The 24,603-nt window shown below is 40.2% G+C and overlaps 1 protein-coding gene and 2 non-coding genes across 3 annotated transcripts; all 3 read left to right on the top strand.

Moving 5' to 3' along the window:
- The first annotated feature begins 60 nt into the window (after positions 1-60).
- Positions 61-14,175, top strand: LOC140577519 (beta-galactoside alpha-2,6-sialyltransferase 1-like). Its single transcript, XM_072708818.1, has 5 exons — positions 61-696; positions 786-883; positions 1,120-1,221; positions 1,575-1,749; positions 10,413-14,175. The coding sequence occupies exons 1-5, from the start codon at positions 690-692 to the stop codon at positions 10,670-10,672; spliced, it is 642 nt and encodes a 213-aa protein (XP_072564919.1). The 5' UTR covers positions 61-689; the 3' UTR covers positions 10,673-14,175.
- Positions 14,176-16,863: 2,688 nt separating this feature from the next.
- On the top strand, positions 16,864-16,936 carry trnav-uac (transfer RNA valine (anticodon UAC)). Its single transcript has one exon. It is a non-coding gene; the product is annotated as a tRNA-Val (tRNA).
- A 134-nt stretch (positions 16,937-17,070) lies between these two features.
- trnad-guc (transfer RNA aspartic acid (anticodon GUC)) lies at positions 17,071-17,142 on the top strand. Its single transcript has one exon. It is a non-coding gene; the product is annotated as a tRNA-Asp (tRNA).
- The last annotated feature ends 7,461 nt before the right edge of the window (positions 17,143-24,603 follow it).

Here is a 24,603-nt window from a genome sequence, read left to right as displayed (position 1 = left end):
GATCAGACGACTTGAAGAATCTGACGAAGGTGGAGGAGAAAAGCTGAACTGAATAACTGAATCTTATTCGCTGATTTTTGCCCGTTTCGCCACGCTTTCCTCACTTTCATCTGCAGGGGTTTCCGATAAAAACCTGTCCACTGTGAGCTAACCGCTTAAAGTGAACGAGTGAGACACGGGGTGCTGTGTAGATGCTGCGGCGTTCACTGCGGCGTTCACTGCGGCGTTCACTGCGGCGTTCACTGCGCCAGCTAGCGGTGGGGTATCTGAAGCTGACTCCTAACCAAATTTTAGCTCTCAACTCAAAGCAAAAGATCGGCCGAGAGACGGCTCGTATCTCGAAAAACTCGTTATTTGGGACACTTGTAAGTCAAGGTACCACTGTATGTGTAAGTACAAGTTTCTGAGTAAAAGCTTCCATATGTTCCATAATGGTGCGTCTTTCTGAGAGACATTGGTTTGAGTTTCTTGAGATTATTCATTTCTTTCTGGAAGGCAGCACTTAATTTCTGCACCTTGTACTTTGTGCCTCAGCTCACTAATAATTAACTGAAAAGATCTGGATTTCAGGTGTAAATCAGGAATGAGCAGAATATACCATAAACCTTCAGGACCTGCAGACGCGTGAGGCGTGGGGAATCTCACACATTCCTACCACCTTGCATTTTTGTTACTTTTCCCCAACAACAATGCTAAGTTAGTTAACAAAGGGCTTGCGGAATGTATTACTTCAATGGGGTCTTTTTTTGTTGAAGACGGTGATGGTGCATGACTGTCGTTGACAGACTCCCATGATGCAGTGCTGAGGTTCAACGCTGCCCCCATTGCTGGCTACGAGAAGGACGTCGGCACCAAGACCACAGTTCGCCTTATAAACTCCCAGGTTCTCGTTATTTGTATCTGTAGCTTTGTCTGTCCTCCTGTTTAATCTAACTGGTCTTGTGCTTCACACTGTGGAAAGAAGGTGTTTTGCTTATTTTAAAGTGCCTTATTATTGTGTTTGTGTAGGAGTAAAGCTGGGGAGGATTTGTAAGGCAGGTCCTCCTGGTGGTGGAATAAGGGCTGATTCACTGGTTTGTCACGACCAATTTGGATGGACATTGTTTCTGCACTGTACAGGTGATGGCATCAGAAGACCACCGCTTCCTATCCAGCTCCCTTTATAGTGCTGGGATCCTGGTGGGATGGGACCCTGCTCCTTACTCAGCTGACTTGATGGAGGTAAGCAAACCCAGGGTAACCTGGGAGGAAGTAACGAGTTGGAAGTTTTAGCTACACAAAAATGATTGGTTTGGAGAGTTGACCAATCAGAATGTAAAGGAGGTGGCTCCAAGCAACTAGCGGAGGCGGAGCCAAGACATCTGATTGGTTTGTCTGACATGTGACCAAAATCTGATGGGTTATCTCTCTGAACCAGTCATTTTTCTTTCTGCCCTCAGAACATTATTGTGTAAGCTCCCATGAGCTCCCAAGTCGCCATATCTGATAGCTGGCTGTTGTCGGATCTTTTTTGGTTGTGTCTTGTTTTTTGGAACGCTGAATCCTAAATCCCGGCATTTCTCTCCAAATTCCAGTGGTACAACAGAACTGACTACCCCATATTCCAGCAGTACCAGAAGTACCGCCGGCTGCATCCTCAGCAGCCTTTCTACATCATGCACCCACAGGTTGAGTGGCAACTTTGGGAGCGAATCCAGGACAATATGGCTGAGCCCATTCAGAAGAATCCACCCTCATCTGGCCTGCTAGGTATGTGTCTGCCTAAGTGCCTGGTAGATGTGTCTGCACACAGTAATGGCATTTCACGTTGTCTTTGACATGCTTTCAAGTCAACCTAGAGTAATCAATACTACGCAATCCTGATGTCTCTATAGGAGACCCGAATTCCTGGTTGCATAAGGGAGGTCCTTAGGAGCGATTGTTAGATAGTGTTTGGCTTGGCCTGTAAGGACTCTGTGCCTGCAATCTTTGTGTGTCTCATAGGAGAGCAGGATGGGATATGAGAAGACAAAAATTTTATTGTACTTTCTCCTTGCACAATAACAATAAAGGCATTCTGTTCTAAATAGACAGATAGACTTTACCGTTCCCAAGCAGGAAAGACTGGGAAAAAGACTAACACATGAACGGTTTTGCAAATAAGATGCTGATTATTCCGTGCATGGTAGTACTAAGCCAGGCCAACAGTTATGTAGACAGTGATTTAGAATACTGTCCAATTACTCTTGGCAGGAAAGAATCGCTGCCTATTAGGAGAAGGCACTGCTTGGTAGATTAGGGCCGGATGGGCGGGTGTCTAAGGACACTGATGGATATGTGCTGACTGCCATGAGCCAACAGTGGTCATGATGGGAAAAACCCTTTTTATTATTCCCCTTTCAGAAATTTCCCCCGGGCTCTCTGCGTTTAGAACTGTAAGTTCCTATGAGAATTTCACTTCCCCGATTTTCTATGAATTTTTGAAGCCGGTAAATCTGCAAAAGAGGGACTTTCCTTTGAGAAGCATTCCCACGCAGGGCTGTGACACAGAGCCGAAGATCCTTCCTGACATGCTGACACGCACATTGGTAGTATTTCTGTTGATGTCTTATGAAAGGTATTTAAAAGCTGTGCCGATGCACCAATGACTGGATGAATCTTTTTTTTGTGGAAGGCGCAGCTTGGAATTGGATTTGGCTAGTGATCGGACCTGTTTGAGTTGCACCCTTTTAGTTATACTAAGCTTCTCATGATTTGTGATGTTAACGCTACTGAGCCGTAATGCTTAGTTGCCCTGGGATAACCCTTTTGAGGCCCTGGAACTATATACTGTAGGATATGTTCCACTGCTCTGACACCTTTTGAAAAGGTCCATCAGTCTGGGTGCAGAGATATGAGTACAAGGCAGGAAATAACCCAGGATGGGGCGCCAACCCATCACAGGCCACTCACACCATTCACATATAGAGCTGGGGTCTTTGACTTACCCTAACCCTAACCCTAACCCTAGCCGCAGAGGTGTAAGGCAGCAGTGATAACCACTGCGCCACCATGCCGCCCCTTACTGAAAATGTGTTGAAAAATTACACACAGCCGACTTGCACATGCTTTGATTACCCAGTAGACAAATCTCATCTCAGCCCATCACATTGCCTGTGGGGAGTTTGTCTAGTTATAGACTTACTTGGTTGAGGTGCAGTCTGGGTAGGAAGAAGGCCTTGAGGTCTTGGAAGTGGTATGATATATGCAGGGTGGAGACAACGGGGTGTTGAGTATGAGTAAGGGATGAATTCTGCTGCGCTCTAATTACCTTGGAGGTCGGAAATCCTCGGAGCTAGGAATGACATCACACCTGAATTATCCATGTTCCGGTGCAAAAAGTCGGAAAGCTATTTAGCAATGCTAGTTGTAAACAGGTAAACAGGTGTTAGTAATACCAGTTAATTACAACACATCATGCAATTTTTTTTGTGCATACAGACTAGGGCTGCACAATTTATCGATTTCAAATCGAAATCGCGATTTGAAACAACGCGATTAGCAAGTCGCAGAAATCACGATTTAGGATATACATTACACAGCACGTCGGACCCAGGGTTTAAAACTGCTTTGAGAATAGTTTTACAAATTCATGCCGTGCTCCCTGTGTGACAGTCATTCTCACCAATCACAAGCGCCATGCTTCTCACATGCCAGTCATGCTCACCAATCAGAAGTGGGCCAAGAAGGCGTATAGGCCCACAAACAGCAAACTCGTGAAACCCAAGGAAAATATTACATTCGCGGTGCGGAAAAACACTGATTCCGCTACTGAACTATAAGTGAATTGCCTTCCTGTTTCATGGTCCGAGATTGTTTCAGAAAGGTCCTATCATCAATAGAATTGGCGAGCTCCTTTTAAACACCAGCTGCGATATACTTCAGCGTATCATACCTTTGGTTTTTGTTAATAGGCAATAGCATTAGTATACCGCTAACCCATCAAAACAACAATGAGACAGTCAGTAATTCTCACAGCAGTGGAGTCGGTGACCTCCAAAAAAGCCGTAAAACCCACAATACAGTCGTGTTTATGTCATGTTTTTGTGCTTATTAAATTTAAGTGTTTCCAAAGATTAATCCCACAACAGTAATAAAATAAAAGTCTTGCTTTAACATATATAAATACTAAAAGAATAGATCGCTATTACAGTTGGGTATGGGCACACGGTCTTATTTAGAAAACATATAAAAAGAGACGCATATAATGTTTAATCATTCGTTTTGTATTTGTCCGAGTAACAAAGCACAGGAATGATAAGCTGCTTCAGTCGAAAACTGCATTTTACTTCTCATTAAAAATAAAATGCAGGGTTGGCAACTTTGGTCAGCTGCATGGAGTGAGATTTTCTGTTCTCTGTTCTGCACACACATGTATGTTTCATTATCTTGTAAATAGCCTGTAGGGTTTGCAAACTGCCGTAACGTTTTTGATGCAGCTAATTTTAAGTTCAGAATGGAATATAGATTTGCCGTAAGATTTCCTGCGTGAGAGTCTGAAAGAATTTGCAACCATGAACACTTACGTACATTTTTTGTTTCACCTGAATTGATTTGTATAGAAAATAACCGTATACAGTTGTTAACTGTACCAACATGAAATCACCAATAAACGACTTCTATTTATTAAACATTTTATAAAATGCAAACTACGTTTAAAAACTTCCAGCTTTACGGTTTCAGGACAGAACAGCCACTCTGTTATGAACATTACGGGTTTTTGAGTGTTATTAGTGTTAATAACAGCAGCTAATAACACAATAGCGCAAACAAAAGGACTGCATACACCGAAGTATATTTCTTGCTTGTTCATTGGCGTGGGAAAAGGCGGTTCTAGTGTTATTAGGAGGGTAATAAGCGTTACCTGCAAGATCGCTATTTTTCTTTTTGCTGCAATTGTTTTCATTATTACTTTATTTAACTTGACACATCACATCTTTAAATTCTCATCCTTGCATTACAATATAGACCAGTTAATACTGATGGTATCTCATGCTGCGTCATATGTTTTAAAATTACTACACACATATTTAACTGAAGCTTGACATAAAAAAAATTAAATCGCAAATCAAATCGTAATCGCAATTTCGGTCAGAAAAATCGTGATTCGATATTTTCCCCAAATCGTGCAGCCCTAATAAAGACATCATAGTAACATGTCCACAGATAGCGGTTGGACAGTACTGTGTGAACAACCAATTTAAGTGCTAATAAACAGTATACAGTGGTACCTTAGTTCTCGAACTCATTAGAAGTCGAATTTCTAAAAAGTCGAACCGACCACTTCGAAAAAAAATTACTTAGAGCTCGATCTGAATCTCAGAAGTCAAACCGTGAACACCGACCTAAGATAACTTGTACGCGCGGGGAAATGAGTCACGCAGCACGTCTGTCAGCGGAAACAAAGGGTAAAGCTTCAGTCTCAGCCTCGCATTCGCTGTGATAGCATCGTGCATGTTTAGAGTAGCTGAATATATATATTTAGACAGTAAAAATACATTTAGACAATGATAGACAGTAATAGTGATTATTATATAATAAAATACATTTAAAAATAAAGATTTCTTATTCATTATTTTAATATTAATAATAAACCATTAATACATTTAATTATAATAATATTGTCGTGCCAAGCGGGGACGGAACGGAGACAAAGGCGCAGACGTCAGGGTATCGGGGAATACGGGGTTTAATTACAGGTAAGGCAGGCAAAACGCAGACGGACAATACAATGACCGGACTGGGAAAACAAACTGAAACGCGGACTAAATACAGAGGACTAATGACAACAGCCAGAAACAGCTGATCACACGGGGATTCCACATGGGGTTAACGAGGGGGCGTGGCACACGGAAGGAGCGGACGATTGGGGCAGGACACATTGTTTTTTTTAAACTTTACACATTGTTTGGATACATTTATTTTCTTACTTTACAAATTACTGTTTTGATAAATGTGCTTAGATGTGTTTAATACAGTATATGCTCTTCTTGTTTTATCCGGTTCATTTTGTGTTTAAATGCTAAAAAAAATAATTTTGGGGGGGCCGGGAACCAATTAATTGGTTTTCCATTATTTCTTATGGGGAAAATTCGATCAGATCTCGACCTTTTTAGGATTCGATCCGGAGTTCTGAATGAATTAAATTCGAGTTCTGAGGTACCACTGTACAACTACAGCTTTTACTTATGTTGATGAAGGGTGCAGCCATCTTGAATTCTGAGGTCAAAGTTGTAGAGGTTCCTCCAACTTTTCGAGTCAGAACCCTAACTTCAACGGGCATTCCAGTTGATATTTCCAACTAGCAACTCAGAAATTCAGATGTCTGAGTCCAAATGGAACACATAAGAACATAAGAACTATACAAACGAGAGGAGGCCATTCGGCCCATCGAGCTTGCTTGGGGAGAACTTAACTAATAGCTCAGAGTTGTTAAAATCTTATCTAGCTCTGATTTAAAGGAACCCAAGGATTCAGCTTGCACTACGTTATCAGGAAGACTATTCCATACTCTGACTACACACTGTGTAAAGAAGTGCTTCCTTAAATCCAGTTTGAAATGTTCTCCCGCTAATTTCCACCTATGGCCACAAGTTCTTGTATTTGAACTAATGCTGAAGTAACTATTTGGTTGAACAGCATCCAAACCTGTTAGAATCTTATAGACCTGGATCATGTCCCCCCTCAGTCTCCTTTGCTTGAGGCTGAACAGAGAAGCGAGGAGGCAGGGCAGTGAGGGTGCTGAGGCCCACCCATCTAGCATCCTGAGGAATGCTACGGGAGGGCAAGACTAGTACGTAGGTGTCAAAACTGCTTTGGAATACAGATCGAGTTTATTGGCCATTTCGGAGTTTCCCTCCAGCAACTCCAGTCCTGGGGTACATCCAGATCGCACATTTACACAGTACGTACTGAATTTTGTTAGGTGCCTACTACTTTACCACTAATGCAGTATGGACTGTAGGTATACTGTACACGAGAACAGTAAGCATGCACTCGGACTATCTATAATTGCCATCTTGTACATTACTTGATATTTACTAATGATGTAGCTTGACCCCGATGAAAGTTAAAAGCCATTTAAAAAACAGTTTATTTCAAGAAAAGAAATAAATATTTGACAGCCGTTTTTTTTTTACTTAAATTGTATTCATAAGCCACACATCTTCATTTCTGGTTGTGGCTCCAGCGGCCTTGTGGGATAGCGTAATGTCCATCGGTTGCACACTTTGGAATTTCACAAAATGTCATCCGGGTATCGTTCGCCTACCCGCTCATCCATACTGAGCATTCAAACATACTGCTCACTTCGCATACTATATTTTGCCTACTACATTGGAGTGCTGGGCATTATACTGTAGCAATTCACCCGGTACGACAGCTTAAATTTCTGGTATGGTATGAATTGTTCATATACTGTCAGAAGCACAGCAACAGGACAAGGCAGGGCAGGCAGTGGCCTGGGGCCCCGAGCTGCGAGGGGGGCCCCCAGGGCAGCCAATCACATAGTACATTGTAATGACAAATCTGCTTTATTTGTGTACTCTGTTTTTGGTCTTATATTTTTAATGCATTTGTGTTTATTAAATTCTCTTTGTTGATATTATTAATAGGGGTGTAAATCGCAGCTTTCCTCGCGATACGATACCGACAGTATCGATTCCTTAAGCCGACGGTTCGATTTTTTTGATACCTCAGAAATTCCCACGATGCGATACGATACGATTCAATTCAGTTCGATACTGGGGATAGTAGTTGAAATGATGAAATTTCACACAATCCTTTACATTTCAATGGATTAAAGAAGGCAAATATAAAGAAGGCAAATATGGATGTAGATTAACATGGTGAATAATTTTTATTTTGAATCAAATCTTCTCCAGACAAATACAAAAGTGTAACGAAAAGTATGTCCATAACTGTCATGACCTGCTCGTATGACCCTCTCGTGTGCTAGAGGCTTCTTACTTGGTCCAGCTCCCCCATTCATTTTTATACCCTTTCTTAAGTTTAGTAGAAATAAATTGGAGGCTAACTAGGAGAATTGGTAGCTTACAGCAGCTGGTGCGGTTGAACGCGTCATCCGTCCTCTATTTTTTATGCCATACGTTCTACCCACACTACCTTTGCGATCGACCAGTAGATCGCAATCGACGTATTGGGCACCCCTGGTGTAGACCATGTATACGATGGAGTGGATCATGAAAACAATACTGGAACAGGCCAGAAAATAAAAACGCATGTATCGATATTTATGCGGTCACATCGATGCATCGGATCATTTGCCGTTGAATCGATATATCGATACAAATCGATGTATTGTTACACCCCTAATTATTAATGTACATGGATATTATTTTTTCCATGCCGTGGGAGGGAGAATTGGATGACCCCATGGAGTTTTTTGTCTGGAGCTCCCAGAGTACCTAGAATCGCCTCTGTATACTTCTATATCATAGCGTAACTGAAACAACAGCTGCAACGCTTCAATAGGCACCAAATATTATAATTTTGTTCACTGGCAGAACCACTATGGATTGCTGTTCAGAGTGTATTGAGACGGGACCCTTGTTAACTGTACGTATCCTTCCTAGTAAAAGATAACTTTATAACACAATAATTTCCTCTATATAATGGTTCAGCATTTTAGTAATTATAGCTACTGCTTCAGTCTTTGCCTGAAAATTTGGATTACATGTAATATAATTAGGTCTGCAATTAAATACATTTTTTAAATTTGCAAATTAAATACAGTGAAGCAAAAATCCCTAATATTATCAATATTTCATGGTAATAATTAAAATCATGCCGGTTAAGCAAACATGCTGTTATCAAGCTAAATATGTTAATAATCAATAAAATATGTCTCTGTGGAGCAAAATATATGGTTATAATCAATAAGACTTGTTGCTGTCTAGTTAAATCTACATCATTAATCTAATAAAACATGGCAATGAAACAATTCTTATCGAGCTAAGAACATGGCTATAATCAATAAAACATGTCGCTGTTGAGCTGAATATACATTAATATAAATCTTATAAATCATGCTGATTATACTCTCAAGCTAAATGTAAAGATTTTAAATAATAATTAATAAAACCATACAAAATACTGTGATGTACTGTGAAACTACCAGAATTTTTTGGTCATGCCGTCCAGTGCATAACAAACAAGTGTGTGATTTTGGATGCACCCCTGCTCTGCTTGTGGCCTGTGATTTCTTCATTCCGCTCTATGCTTGTCACTGTGCTCATTTACACCCTCACTGAGCTTCTATTTTGGCTCTGCCTGCACTCCCTTAATCTGTTATGTCATGGTTTCTTCTTAGGAAGGCAGTGCAGTGCAGTGTTTTATGGGACCTGTGATGTCTACACAAATATAGATAAAATCTGAAATACAGTGGCTAAATCCATCAGTGTCCTTACTACATGTCTTATGAAATATATCCCAGTCCATCACATCTATTCCTCAGGTTCATTTGTCTGCACCTTCCGTATTCTAGTTGTGGTAAGCAGGGATTAAATGTACCAAGCTGTGATCATAATGATGGAAATGTTCAAAGTTCCTGATGCTCCCAGAACGTTATCCCACTACTAGAACTAAGACTAGTAACTTAAAAACAAGCAAATGGCTAGGAAGGCATTGGCGTACTTTGTCAGAAATTCACTTAAGATGCAGTGCATCGTCTTGCCTGCAGTAATGGCATGGGTGGGGGGAGGGACACACAGTGTGAACCGTGATATGTGAAAAGTCCTGTGGTTAGTAATATAACCACAATCCATCGACTAAGACCTTAATATCTCGGTCAAATACCTGGGCTTCTACAGTGAGGTGTCCTAGATTACGCCATCTGTTGTTGGCAAAAATAGCCACTTCCAGTCACTGCTTTTCACTGGTTTTTACTCTCATGCCTTTTAGCTTGGACAGTATGAAGAATGTCTAGTGCCACTGCAGGACTGGGAGCTTCATATCTCAGCCAAGTTTCTGTAAAGCCCATTCTGTGCTCCCCGTTGCTCCCGGTAACTGCTGAGAGCTCATCCATGTTGTTTGCCAGGGACCGTACTTTGCCCATTATGATGCAAGGCAGGCATGGTTTGTGTCCTTTTCTCTTTCTCCAAAGTCTCACTCCTATTCTCTTTCCCCTACAGTACCGTTTCAGCTTGACTGGAAGTCCAACTGTGAATTCCCAGTCAACTAAGGACATTAACCGTTGCCTCGGTTCTAGCAACAATGACTGTAAAAAGTAGTTTGAGGGCTAGAAAGACGATAAAAACATTCCGACATTTGGAATCGGTGAAACCTTGTAAGACAAACCTAGATTAAGTCATAAAAACCCAGAACCTGTAAAGCTGTCTGTCTTCTCCTGATTATTTTTGCATTTCCTCCTTAAGGAACAGTGCTGATGATGTCCATATGTGAGGTGGTGCACGTCTACGAGTTCCTGCCCTCGCAGCGTAAGACAGAGCTGTGCCACTACTACCAGCACTTCTATGACGCGGCGTGTACGCTCGGCGCGTACCACCCCCTGCTTTACGAAAAGAACCTGGTGAAGAGGATGAACCTGGGGTCAGATCAGGACATCTACAACCTCGGCCGGGTCACTCTTCCTGGGTTTAGCACCTTCAATTGCACGCCTAGCACAGCTCACTGAGAAACCGGATTGTGTCGGGGGAGCGACACTGTAACTGAAGCTTACTCGTCCACAGTTTTCCTGGCTCCCTCACTGCCAGCCACGCAGAGTGACTCATGCTTTAGCCTGTGGACTTGGAAGGCGTCACTCCAACCCCGGTCAAATTTGCTGAGTAACAACGCAGAGGTGGTCACATTTGCCCATGCTCCAGCGGCTTCCTCTCTAAGTAAACCACACATCACACAGCTCCATACCGTCGCCCCCCACCGCCTGCTGACTGGTGTCCCTCCTCCAGACGTGATGTGGGTCACTTCACCTGGGGGCTTTCCAGCATTCCGCCCCGCCCTTCACTACAGCCTTTGCTTTTTACGAAACGTACATAGATTCCACACTGTGATAAACAGGCTTTAAAGCTCTGATGCCATCCTCTGGATTCCTGGAATGCTTTCATTGTGTTTTTTTTTTTTTTTACATAATGCAACGCCTTTCGTGTTTTCAATATCTGGGGGGGGGGGGGGGGGTGGAGCTGTCGTAAGTCAATTCCTATGCTAACATTACAGAAAGACTCCTTATGACAAGGTCCTGATTTAATGACACTCTTCAGCTGATTCTTACTGTCGAAATCAAGCACAGAAAATGACAGGCGTCAGGAATATGTCTCCCAAATGGTGACTGATCACGCGTTCTTTACATGAAACCTCAAACACCCCTCCCTTCATGACTTCACATCCCACAAGGTAACCAAGGATGCTATTTTTTTGCAGGATAAACAAGGTGCGTGTGAATTAATATAGCTACATAATGAATGTGACGTCTCCGAAATCCGAGAATTCTATCGGGCCACCTTGTGTGTGACAATGCACTTTGGAAATGGAATGAGAATGCCTTTTGCATTTAGTCCTGTACAATACAAAAAACTATGATGCAACACACAGTAATCAAACAGGTACATAGAAATGATGAGTTGATGTTTGGGTCACCGCAACATGACAATGCATATATGGCAAATCAAATGTTATTTCTAAAACTTCACATAGTTACCCCAACTTGTGACATATCCAGAATCCTGCCTCCAGCTGTTATAGCTGTGCTGCATTGAATCCTTGATATGAGCAAGGGCTATGTGGTCATGCTCTAAACTGGAAGTAGCTCGCTCCGAATCTAGAATTTAAACTGAGCCGTGAACCTTGTTCTAGGCTCAGTCTTGTCTCCAGTCTTTGAGCTTCAGTGTTTATTTCAATGAGGAGTGTAGGGTTCCGACATATGGGGCTGGGTTTAATCTGTCAGTGTTTTATTTCCAGGTTTTGATTAGGGTTGCTGGCTTGACTGTGGGTGAATCTCAGTATGCATACTTGACCATACTTGTGTTCTTGTGTCCCCGTTTTATGTCATCTTCCATTGCCGAAGACCAGCTCCAAAACTCAAGAACAAAAGTACAAAGGATGATAAAAATCCCCGAATGTCGTACTTGCCTTGCCCTGGATATCAAGGATGTGTCGGTTGCATCCTTGCCAAATGAGACCAGTCCTATAATTCATTGCACCCCAAGTTGGTTCAGTTAGCAACACCAGTCCTGTGAAGAACATAAGTATGATCTTTGTGTTCTTGGTATTAAGAAACGCCCTATGTGATGGTATGTTGCTTTAAGTTAGTTGATGTCTTGTCTCAGGTTTCATGGTTTTGTTTATCAGGTATCTGTATTGTAAGCTTGTTACTCCAGTAATTCCGAGTTCTGTAGCTGCTATGCTGTACAAATGGCATCTTGTTTTAGGTTTGTTAGGAGTGTCTTGTTATTCTAATCTCATTTCCTGATTCCTGCATGCTGGCTTTTGGTGCTGGTTTGCCCAGTGTGCCAGAGTTACCCATCTAGTCAGCAGCCCTAAGTCTCATTGGTTACTCGTGTCCCGCAGGCTGCCACCGATTGGTCTTAGGGACCATGAGGCAGATAACCTGGAACTGTGGATTCACTGTCCAGTTCAGGGTGCTCTGGTTTGCATTCTGAATAAATGTGTTCTCACTTCAGCATTCCGAGTCCTGGTTGACACCAGCCCTGTATTCTTGTTGTATTCTTGTTGGGTAATAAATGTGAAAATCTATATATGCATATTTGTTTGCCTGCTTCACAAGAAAAATATATATTTTAATATTTTATTTTGTATTTTTATTAAGTATTCTGTTTGAGAAATTATCTGTTAAATTTCTTTTATTTTTTTTATATGAAGTTGCACGTTACATAACAATATAAAATCATACTAAACTAACAGGACCACACCTGAAACAGGTTGTTCCTGAGATTTTGTAGTGTTTGCCTTGGTAATTGGTTAAATTTAAATGTAATTTGATGAGCATCCAAAAAAAAACTATATCTTTCCTAACCAAAATTTCAGTTAAGAGCGTTAACGGCAGTCCTTTATGGAATCTACCGAGGCCTGGATCAGTGCCTTTGAGAAGATGACCATGGAACTGCCCCCCCTCCCCCCCCAAATGCCGATGAACCCTGCTGAAACCTGACATCCAAGGTCACTGTTGTGAGATCAGTCTTTGGGAATGAATGATCTTTCATGCATCCCAATGAGGAAGTATTGAACATGCCGTTTTATACAGGGGACAAAGCGTGATAAGATGTTTATCTGAACCCTGATTTCTAGAGTACAGATATTTTGTGAACTGTTTGACTTCTGTGGCAAACTGTGACTCTCATTTTTTTTTTTTTGTGCACCTCCCAAATTTAAAGTTATTTGAAGTTATTAAAAGCTACTAAAGGATATTATTATGCATTTAGATACTCAAAGACTAGTTTTTAAAATGAGTGATTAATATTAAATGTGATTTTATCCATATCTAATCTAGTGACTGTTGTGTCTGACAAACCCAAGACAGTCTCCCACTTCTATGAGTCTTTTTTATATCTCATTCATGCATTAGAATGAGAATCCTTGAAGCAGCAAAGGACACTCAGAAACCTCTGCTTTCCTAGAGTATTTCGGATGCCTCGCAGGTGGCTGCCAATCCGTTCCTCCCTCTCCGCAAAGTGGGTGGGGTTCCGCTCAAAATCTCATCTTAAAATGTTGCCCGACTGACCGATCAGTAGACACCACCAGGACTGGGTCTGTGATGCTGAATGTTAAGTTAGACCTAACTGTCTTTTTGCCAGGAATTCATCGATATCCCCAATACCGCCAAAATGATTGATGCTAAAATGTTCAATCGGCATTGACAGGGGCAGATTAATGTGTAGGGAGACCTAGGCTCGGATACCCCAGGGCTCTGGCAAACATTATCTCCCGCTCCACCTCAGGAAAAAAGGAACAGTTAATGAAAACGGAACCACCTGAGTGTCCATGCTAATGTCAGCCTAGGGCCCCCAGATAAGTTAATCTGCCCCTGAGCTTTGAGACAATGTTGTCTATTGTTTTTTAAGTTTTATTGCTTTGTATATGTGTATTATAATTTCTGTAAAAGTACATGGATCATAACTAAAACTAAAGACTACTTTATGCAAAATAAAAAGATCAGTGCTTGCATGATGAGCATCCTGTACCATCATTGTGCTGACAGACAGTTTGGCTTCTCAGTAGAAGGGTTTATTAGTACCGTCGCGAGAGTTAATTAAGGCAGAATTTATTTTAATCTTGTCTAAAATGACCTGTGGCCTGTACTACAAAGCGGGGTTACTGGCTTATCGGGGTAACTTGTCGAATTTGGACTTCATATGGACTTCATATTTGTTCACTAGCATTTTGCCCAGATTACTCCGATAAGCCAGTAACCCCGCTTCGTAGTACAGGCCACTGATCTCTGAGTTAAGGATTAATGGAAAGATGCTGATGTAATCAAAACAGCGATGCTCAGACTGAGGGACTCCATTTGCTCTGTTCCTTGAGGTTGATGTGTCCTTTTTCTAAATTTGTCACTACAGTGATAAGACAGCAAAGTGTCAAACCTTTTTGTGAAACAGAACTGCCTTTATGCTGAAAAGTTAAGACTGCATCACCAAGAAAGTATCCAAAAGTTCTCCTGAATTCTGAGTTCAACAGCACTTTAAATTATAATTAATTAATGCCTAAACTTTCCCTTTAAAAAATGGTTCCTGTCCAGTTAGCTATTGGTATATTTAACAAAAGCCCGTGTACGTTTGTATTGTTGAAAACATGACGAAAACGTAAACAAGAATAAATATATGATTGAGCAAAACTGGGAATCTATCACATGCTTTCAATATTGGGATGTCAGCATTGGCTTTGGGTTACTGAGGGGAAGGAAACAAAGCAGGATATACCGACAGGTATAGAGGGCAGGGAACCCAGGGCCAGTGGAAAATCAATAGGTGTAAATTTGGTCACCTGACGCCCAGGATATCAAGTAGGCAGGCCGCCTCCACTCACACACAAATGTGCCAAATGGAAAAAAGCAAAACCGCTCAGAAAAATTACCACCAGAGATGTCCTGTTACAGTTCAGAATGCCTTCCAACTCTATTACCTCAGATAAGCAGCTGATTCTGGCTTTAATATTCTGAAGGAAGGCAGGCACCTTTCCAACCACTCATTAAACACTGACTTTGTGTATGTTCAAGTAACCACAGAGCAATCATATGTGACATTATCATATGTGACTCCATCTGGTGTGCTGTAAAGTCCTATGGACACACGGAATAATGTAATAATAAGTATCAAGTCAAATCAAGTGGGGCTTTATTGTCACACTATCCATCCATCCATTCATTTTCTGCCACTTATCCGGGGTCAGGTCTTGGGGGCAGCAGTTTAGCAAGTGATGCCCAGACCTCCCTCTCACCAGCCACCTCCTCCAGCTCCTCAGGGAGAGTAGAAAAAACCATCAACAATATTGACATACAAAATAAATAGTGATAAATAATGAGCATTAGCAACAGTGGCAGAAATGGTAAAATGGCAATAAAATGACAAAGTGCTGGTGAACAGCAGAGCCCTGGGTGTGCAGCGAGGGATGACCAGCATGGGGCTCTCTGAAGTCAATAATCATCTCTTTAGCTGTGTCCACGTTAAGAGACAAATTGTTGGACTTTCACCAGCCCATCCAGTATGCTGATGAGGCTCACCACTGTTGTGTTGTCAGCAAACTTGACGGTGATATTAAAGCTCTACACAGTAGTAGAGTCATGGGTCAGGAGGGTGAAACAGAGAGGGCTGAGCACACAGTCGTGGGCTGCAAGGCACATCTGGAAGGGAAGCATCACTGTTGCAGATGGTTCCATCTTCAGCGACAGGAGTCAAGAAACATAGAAGGGTGTGGAAGTACGAACAGGAATTCTGTAAACTGATATGCATCTATAGTAGCTTTATCATTTGATAGCAAAGTAATAGCTTTAAACTGAAATAAGGTTTGTATGAATAACTTTAGTGGGTTCATTAAGTAACAATTATTTGAGAAAATCTTAATATCTAAGTTAATTATAATGCCAACAAACAAGATGAGTAAAATAAAAAGTTGTAGTTAAATATTAGTGATTGACAGGTAAGTTTACGTCAGAGTAACTTGCGTAGGAAAGTGCAGCATTAGTATAACGTTAGTTTATGAACAGTAATCCAGTTTGTTCCATCTCATCTGCATAGACTCATTCTACTTGAACAGTGTACTCTCGTTTTACTACAAATTGCTCGTTTCCATAAATGTCGGGTTTTTAGGTGACTCTCCAAATCCATTGTAATACTAGTTCCAGTAGTTATTCTGAATTCCAAAATCAGTGTCAGATAACCGTCTTTGGAAACGTCGAAACAGCGCCAAAAATCCAACCAGTGGCCAAAAGAATATTACAGCCGTATTGTAATGGGAAAGATTAAAGGAAGTTAAGCTTAACTGTCCTCGCCCTCCGCGCGGAAGACCGGGGTTCGATTCCCCGACGAGAAGAGAGTTTTTCTTCCGTCAGTTTTGTTTGGTAAGGGGTTAGAGCAGGGGTCTTCAACTTCGGTCCTGGATAGTTACCGTCCAGTAGGTTTTCTATCATACACGGCTTCTGATGAGCCACACCTGTTCTCTGGTAAATACCAGGAACAGATGTGGCTCATCAGAAGCCAAGTGGGATAGAAAACCTACTGGATAGTTGTCTCTAGGACCGGAGTTGGAGACCCCTGGGTTAGAGTTTGTAGAATAATGTATACCGATGTGTGTAAAATGACTACCCTGCTTAAATTGTCAGTTCTAAAAGTATCATGCTTATGAAAAGCTCGACTTGGTTCCATAGTGTAGCAGTTATCACGTCTGCTTTACACGCAGAAGGTCCTGAGTTTAAGCCCCAGTGGAACCAGCTTCTTCTTACGTACGGTGCGCTGCTAAGAAACTCTTCAGTTCTGAACCAAGTGCAAAATTTTTAAAACACTTTATACGTGGCAAAATTTTATATATCATTTAAAAAGTCTGTGGAGGATACAGAACGCCAATTCCTCGTTAGTATAGTGGTTAGTATCCCCGCCTGTCACGCGGGAGACCGGGGTTCGATTCCCCGACGGGGAGGCTGTTCATTTTTTTCTTTTTTGGATTTTTGTAGCCATAAAGATTCTCGCTTCAGCTTTTACAAATACAACGCCTTTCGATACGTGAAGTACAACTGCATAACCGCAGTTAACTTTTACAAAACCAAATGCTAATCCAAAATAAGAGTAGCATTGGCGGAAGCCAATTAGCATGAACAGGTGTTACACCTGTTAGTCCCTCGAGCAATTATTGTAAATAGCCCCTGAAATTCTGACGTGTCTAGCTGTTGTGTAAAATTACCCACCGTGCATGTGCCTTAACGTCCATTGTGGAACCTCCCCACGTTTGTCTTCCGTACGAGCTCGGTGGGTGTTTAATGCCTATGTTAGTCGATTAATAGGCTTAATAAAAGGGAACGCATGCAGAGTACATATACAATAACGATATTCTATAGGAGGGATCAGAGTTTTAGTTTCTTTGGTGAAACGAGGTGCGTTGTTTACGTTGGTAAAGTTAGTTTGCGGTTCGTTTTTCACGTTGCAAACGGCCATAAAAACCTTATATATGCACGAAAAAATACGAATTATGGCTCCTTGTGATAGTCCTGTTGTGTGAATTCAGAAAATATAAATACATTGCGTAAAAACAGCCTTTAATGTATTTTGACCAGTTATTTTCATTAGCTTCTCACGTCAAAACCAGACGTCCTCATGACTCAAAAAGCGTCTCATATTAAACATCCTGATTTGTGAAAAATTTCACAACTGATAATTTGTCCATATATCGCGTGTAAACCCATAAAAAACACATTGAAAAACGCGCGTTTTAAGGAGGACCGGACAGATAGTTCTTAAGGTGGACCAACAATATAGCCCGAATACACACATTTTAATAATTCCATTAATCATACATGCATTTAAACTGGTTAACACTGATCAAGATGACTTGTGATGGTCAAACAAGGACCTTTCACATCTTCATATACCCCTCAGACACTGACATTGATTTGTTAAAGCTTTCACAAGTCATATTTTAAGAGTTATGACTGATTAAAGGCCCTAAAAATGACCAAGATGACCTCTGACTAACCAAATCAAAACTTTCACACCTTCATCTATCCTCGAAGGACTCACCCTGATTTGTGAAAGTTTTCACAAGTCATATTTCAGGAGTTATGACTGATTAAAGTGCAGTAGTATTTATGGCGGATCAAGGTCTCAACCTAGGTGAATTTAAAGGCCCTAAAAATGACCAAGATGACCTCTGACTGACCAAATCAAAACTTTCACACCTTCATCTATCCTAGAAGGACTCACCCTGATTTGTGAAAGTTTTCACAAGTCATATTTCATGAGTTATGACTGATTAAAGTGCAGTAGTATTTATGGCGGATCAAGGTCTCAACCTAGGTGAATTTAAAGGCCCTAAAAATGACCAAGATGACTTCTGACTGACCAAATCAAAACTTTCACACCTTCATCTATCCTAGAAGGACTCACCCTGATTTGTGAAAGTTTTCACAAGTCATATTTCATGAGTTATGACTGATTAAAGTGCAGTAGTATTTATGGCGGATCAAGGTCTCAACCTAGGTGAATTCAAAGGCCCTAAAAATGACCAAGATGACTTCTGACTGACCAAATCAAAACTTTCACACCTTCATCTATCCTAGAAGGACTCACCCTGATTTGTGAAAGTTTTCACAAGTCATATTTCATGAGTTATGACTGATTAAAGTGCAGTAGTATTTATGGCGGATCAAGGTCTCAACCTAGGTGAATTCAAAGGCCCTAAAAATGACCAAGATGACTTCTGACTGACCAAATCAAAACTTTCACACCTTCATCTATCCCAGAAGGACTCACCCTGATTTGTGAAAGTTTTCACAAGTCATATTTCAGGAGTTATGACTGATTAAAGTACAGTAGTATTTATGGCGGATCAAGGTCTCAACCTAGGTGAATTTAAAGGCCCTAAAAATGACCAAGATGACCTCTGACTGACCAAATCAAAACTTTCACACCTTCATCTACCCCAGAAGGACTCACCCTGATTTGTGAAAGTTTTCACAAGTCATATTTTATGAGTTATGAAATATTTATAATAGTAATGACTGAAATCCTATGACATGAAATAAGCACAACAGTACATGGAAATTCAGTTGTGATGAACATCTCTGAAGTCCATGTGTGCTCCTTGACACAACAGAGAGCCACAACAGACATTACAACAATGATACATAAACTTCTCTGTGTTGTGAAAGTTCAAAAATGTTATGTTGAAAGTTGAACATCATTTTATTACAATGAACTATTAGTGTAGTTTAAACATTACATCAAATAGAACAGTAACATAAGTTTAACAAATTACAATGATTAATAAACAATAACACAATAACTTAATAAAATTCACAATGTTAGTTTTTACTTATTATGTACAACATATACAAAACCATGTTTTGTTTGGGTGATTTTCTGTGTAGATCCAATGTGACGAGTGCATGTTGTGGACACATGTGAAATGCACAGACCTCACAGAACAGGAAATTGACACCATCAGTAACCCAAACAAAACATAGTTTTGTATATGTTGTACATAATAAGTAAAAACTAACATTGTGAATTTTATTAAGTTATTGTGTTATTGTTTATTAATCATTGTAATTTGTTAAACTTATGTTACTGTTCTATTTGATGTAATGTTTAAACTACACTAATAGTTCATTGTAATAAAATGATGTTCAACTTTCAACATAACATTTTTGAACTTTCACAACACAGAGAAGTTCATGTATCATTGTTGTAATGTCTGTTGTGGCTCTCTGTTTTGTCAAGGAGCACACATGGACTTCAGAGATGTTCATCACAACTGAATTTCCATGTACTGTTGTGCTTATTTCATGTCATAGGATTTCAGTCATTACTATTATAAATATTTCATAACTCATAAAATATGACTTGTGAAAACTTTCACAAATCAGGGTGAGTCCTTCTGGGGTAGATGAAGGTGTGAAAGTTTTGATTTGGTCAGTCAGAGGTCATCTTGGTCATTTTTAGGGCCTTTAAATTCACCTAGGTTGAGACCTTGATCCGCCATAAATACTACTGTACTTTAATCAGTCATAACTCCTGAAATATGATTTGTGAAAACTTTCACAAATCAGGGTGAGTCCTTCTGGGATAGATGAAGGTGTGAAAGTTTTGATTTGGTCAGTCAGAAGTCATCTTGGTCATTTTTAGGGCCTTTGAATTCACCTAGGTTGAGACCTTGATCCGCCATAAATACTATTGTACTTTAATCAGTCATAACTCCTGAAATATGACTTGTGAAAACTTTCACAAATCAGGGTGAGTCCTTCTGGGATAGATGAAGGTGTGAAAGTTTTGATTTGGTCAGTCAGAAGTCATCTTGGTCATTTTTAGGGCCTTTGAATTCACCTAGGTTGAGACCTTGATCCGCCATAAATACTACTGCACTTTAATCAGTCATAACTCCTGAAATATGACTTGTGAAAACTTTCACAAATCAGGGTGAGTCCTTCTAGGATAGATGAAGGTGTGAAAGTTTTGATTTGGTCAGTCAGAGGTCATCTTGGTCATTTTTAGGGCCTTTAATCAGTCATAGCTCTTAAAATATGACTTGTGAAAGCTTTAACAAATCAATGTCAGTGTCTGAGGGGTATATAAAGATGTGAAAGGTCCTTGTTTGACCATAACAAGTCATCTTGATCAGTTTTAAGCAGTTTAAATGCATGTATGATTAATGGAATTATTAAAATGTGTGTATTTGGGCTATACTGTTGGTCCACCTTAAGAACTATCTGTCCGGTCCTCCTTAAAACGCGCGTTTTTCAATGTGTTTTTTATGGGTTTACACGCGATATATGGACAAATTATCAGTTGTGAAATTTTTCACAAATCAGGATGTTTAATATGAGACGCTTTTTGAGTCATGAGGACGTCTGGTTTTGACGTGAGAAGCTAATGAAAATAACTGGTCAAAATACATTAAAGGCTGTTTTTACGCAATGTATTTATATTTTCTGAATTCACACAGCAGGACTATCACAAGGAGCCATAATTCGTATTTTTTCGTGCACATATAAGGTTTTTATGGCCGTTTGCAACGTGAAAAACGAACCGCAAACTAACTTTACCGACGTCGTGAACGTTCCCATTTTCGTAGTCATGTTAGTGTCATTTTTGATAGACTTCTGAACGTTTTGAAACACTTTTCTTCAAATGAATCTAAGCAGTTTCGAAAAAGGATTGAGTCTGATGTCACTAACAAAAAGGCTCTATAGGTTTAAATTTTATTTAAGATGCAAAAAATAACTAGAACGACACGGTCATGAAAAACGTGTATGGCATTTGCTTGCCATTGTGCAACTGCAAGACGGGAAATTTATCATTCACTGAATATCATCATGCGGGCTGCCAGCTCTCACACATCTGGCGTGACATTGACATATTCTGACTCACGCTCAAGCAATAAATATCACGTCAAATCTATATTATTCAATTGTAACCCTAAAATTAGGTACATCAAAAGCGTTGGGGTAATTTGTAAACCCTACTGACTATTTGCAAGGTAATAAAACTGTTACATATATGTAAATGAGTGTGCAGACTTGTCCCGAAACGAAAATCTCACGCAAGTCAAATGACCCAAGTACAGTACGCAATCCTGCATCACCCATTTTATTTATTTTCTTTCTTATTCCCTTATTACCCGGTTTTGCTCTCTTGTCGCGTAGCTGTGATGTAGATCAGGAACGTCGGAGTTCTTTGGAGCTGATTGGTGGCTCACGAAATTCATAGAGAAAACATCTGCTAACACATCTTGAAACGTCGCGTTTATACACACGCACTTTATTTCATATTAATGGTTAAACTACACCATATGCTGACCCGGAGTTGGGGGTGATGGTCGTCATTGATATACGACACAATGCATAAACAACATGAGATGCAAAGGGAAGTTTTAAATCAGCCCTACCACTTAATCTGCATACTGAAAGAATTTGCATACAGAATCATATTTCTGTAATAATGGAAAATGATTAAAGACAAAATTAGTGCTCCAGAAAAGATTAAGAAAAGAAATTAATGAAATGGTTTCACTAAAAAAACAATAGCAATGACAAGTTCCATTATTTCTCCAAATTGGAGGATAGTCATGCTGAACTAAGAAGCTGCTCTGTAATGTAATATGGCATCTGGTGTGACAGGGTAAACTGCATCAAGGGGTAATGACTACACTTAAGTCACATGCTTCTATCTGATAGTGTTCTTGAGCACTGCACAGGTAACATTTCGGTCACATGCCCTATCAAGGGATATCTGGAATAAATGTATGCAGTTCAATCTTGCTTTGAGGATGCCAAAGGTATTATCTATTATGGGTGCTGTCAACTACAGCAATTATTCTGGAGAATTCTATGTACAGTAAGATATACAGATGACTGATAAATATAGAGTATACATCATGGACATCATCCACAGATCATTCGGGGCTTTAGCCCCAAGAATTTTACCCCCGATGCCAATTTTCCTTCAAAAAAAAAAAAAAAAAGTCAAACCCTGGGTAAACTTGACTTAGCCCCTGATTTTCTTCAATGGCTGGAAACGCTGCTGCAGTATGTGATATGTGATGAATGTAGATCACAGAGGTGGTTTACATTCCATGAATGTCCTCTTTGAGTGGACAGGCAAGTGGCTGAAAACAAAGGCATTCAGGAGATTTTTGAGGGCAAGATACATTTTCTGAATCTACTGCTATAATGTATAACTCCTTAGATTTTCAGCATCTGAAGAATACAACCAACACAAAGTCATGAACATGGTTTGTGGGGCCAGCAGTACACAGCTCTATAGCAGGTCGCATTGTGAGTGACTGACACAAATATTTTACATCGTCAGGGAAAAATCTATACTTCTCATCCAGATATTTGATGAAGGTTAATGGATCTCACCTGTCTCTAAATATTCAAGCATTTCAAAGGGACCTCAAAATGCACCAGATCCACACAATACTTGACAAAAAGGTGAGGTCATGATTTCTACTGAAGTAATAGGTGGCTTTTGTATGTTTTAATCTGTTAGATTTCAACCAAAATCATGGAGAAGGCTTGTCATGCAGAGTCTGTTACCATAACAACTTACCCAACTAAAAAGATAAATATTGCAGTGGTACCGATTACCTCAGATTGAACCTAAATACGGTTTCTTTCCAATGAATCCCTTTTGTGGTACAGGCCCTGAGTTGCACATAAAAATATACCAATTACCTTTTTCTCCTGCCCAGGCAGCTGGAGGCCATCCCTCCCACCAGTAACATCAGCTAACAATGCTTAAACTCATGTGATTAATTTTCAAAGCATTTAACATATTATTTATGGTCACTTGGTTTGCCAGAGCATATTCAGGCTCGACTTATACTGACAGATATTTTAAGAAACTGACCTTGTTCGTGCTGCAGATGATTCATGTGGTTGTCATGGCGTCAAGAAAATTTCCTGTTCATTTGTAATATTCTGTTCTTTTCAAGTTCATCACCTTTGTAACACCAACAGTTCCAATATCATGGACAAAGTAAATTAATAATAATTACAGACACACGCACACATACACACACACACACACACACATATATATATATATATATATATATATATATATATATATATATTTGCAAATGAATGTGCTGTACTGAGTGGCTTTTTTCCCAATCACATTTCCATATTACTCAACAAGACTACCCTTATAATGTGCTTATGAATGGTTTATTACTAGGTTACCACAGTTACAGGTTAGGGAACAGGTGCCTGGAGATACAGGATAAACAACAGTGCAATCAGAAATAATTCAGTAGGAGAAAAATGACAATACAGGAAGTGACACAACACATATGCGACTAATAGGTGATTCATCGGGGAGGATAAGTTCATTTCCCATCTTTTGGTCATCAACACGAGTTCTCCGCAATTTGGTACTGCTGACTTTGCTACACTATGAATATTGACCTTACATTGTATGCAAATAGTTTTACATTTTTCCTTGCCACTGTGGCCTTCGATGTATTTCTGGGATCTTTAGGATTCTGCTCCCGTAAAACATTAACGATACTATAAAAATGGTTAATTGTTAATTTGCCCGTTTTTTATTTGTTTTATGTCTGCCCATGACCATGCGTAACCGTCCAATTAAATATCCTAACAACCCATTAAAACAAACAAAAAAAATAGTTGGAAAACGGTGTCGAAAATCTAATGCTCGGAATACGGAGCAACATGCGGATTCAAAGACAATAATTGCAAATTAAAGTAATAAATGGTAAACGTGGACACACAAATGAAGTACTGAAGTAATCCGTAATAACTGATATCCCAGTTGTACGGTCATACGCCGATAGGAAACACCACCAAATCCCAGCGAAAGCGTTCGCATTGGGGCATACATCGAGGGCATGCATCACGGCGACCAAAACGCCACGCAGCCG

Source organism: Paramormyrops kingsleyae, unplaced genomic scaffold (assembly GCF_048594095.1).
Source record: "Paramormyrops kingsleyae isolate MSU_618 unplaced genomic scaffold, PKINGS_0.4 ups362, whole genome shotgun sequence".
In the NCBI taxonomy this organism is placed as follows: domain Eukaryota; kingdom Metazoa; phylum Chordata; class Actinopteri; order Osteoglossiformes; family Mormyridae; genus Paramormyrops; species Paramormyrops kingsleyae.
This window is presented reverse-complemented; position numbering and strand designations above follow the sequence as displayed.

Coding starts and splice junctions, on each gene's coding strand:
- LOC140577519 (XM_072708818.1), top strand. Junction 884..1,119: donor TTCGCCTTATAAACTCCCAG/GTTCTCGTTATT, acceptor TGCACTGTACAG/GTGATGGCATCAGAAGACCA. Junction 1,750..10,412: donor ACCCTCATCTGGCCTGCTAG/GTATGTGTCTGC, acceptor TTCCTCCTTAAG/GAACAGTGCTGATGATGTCC.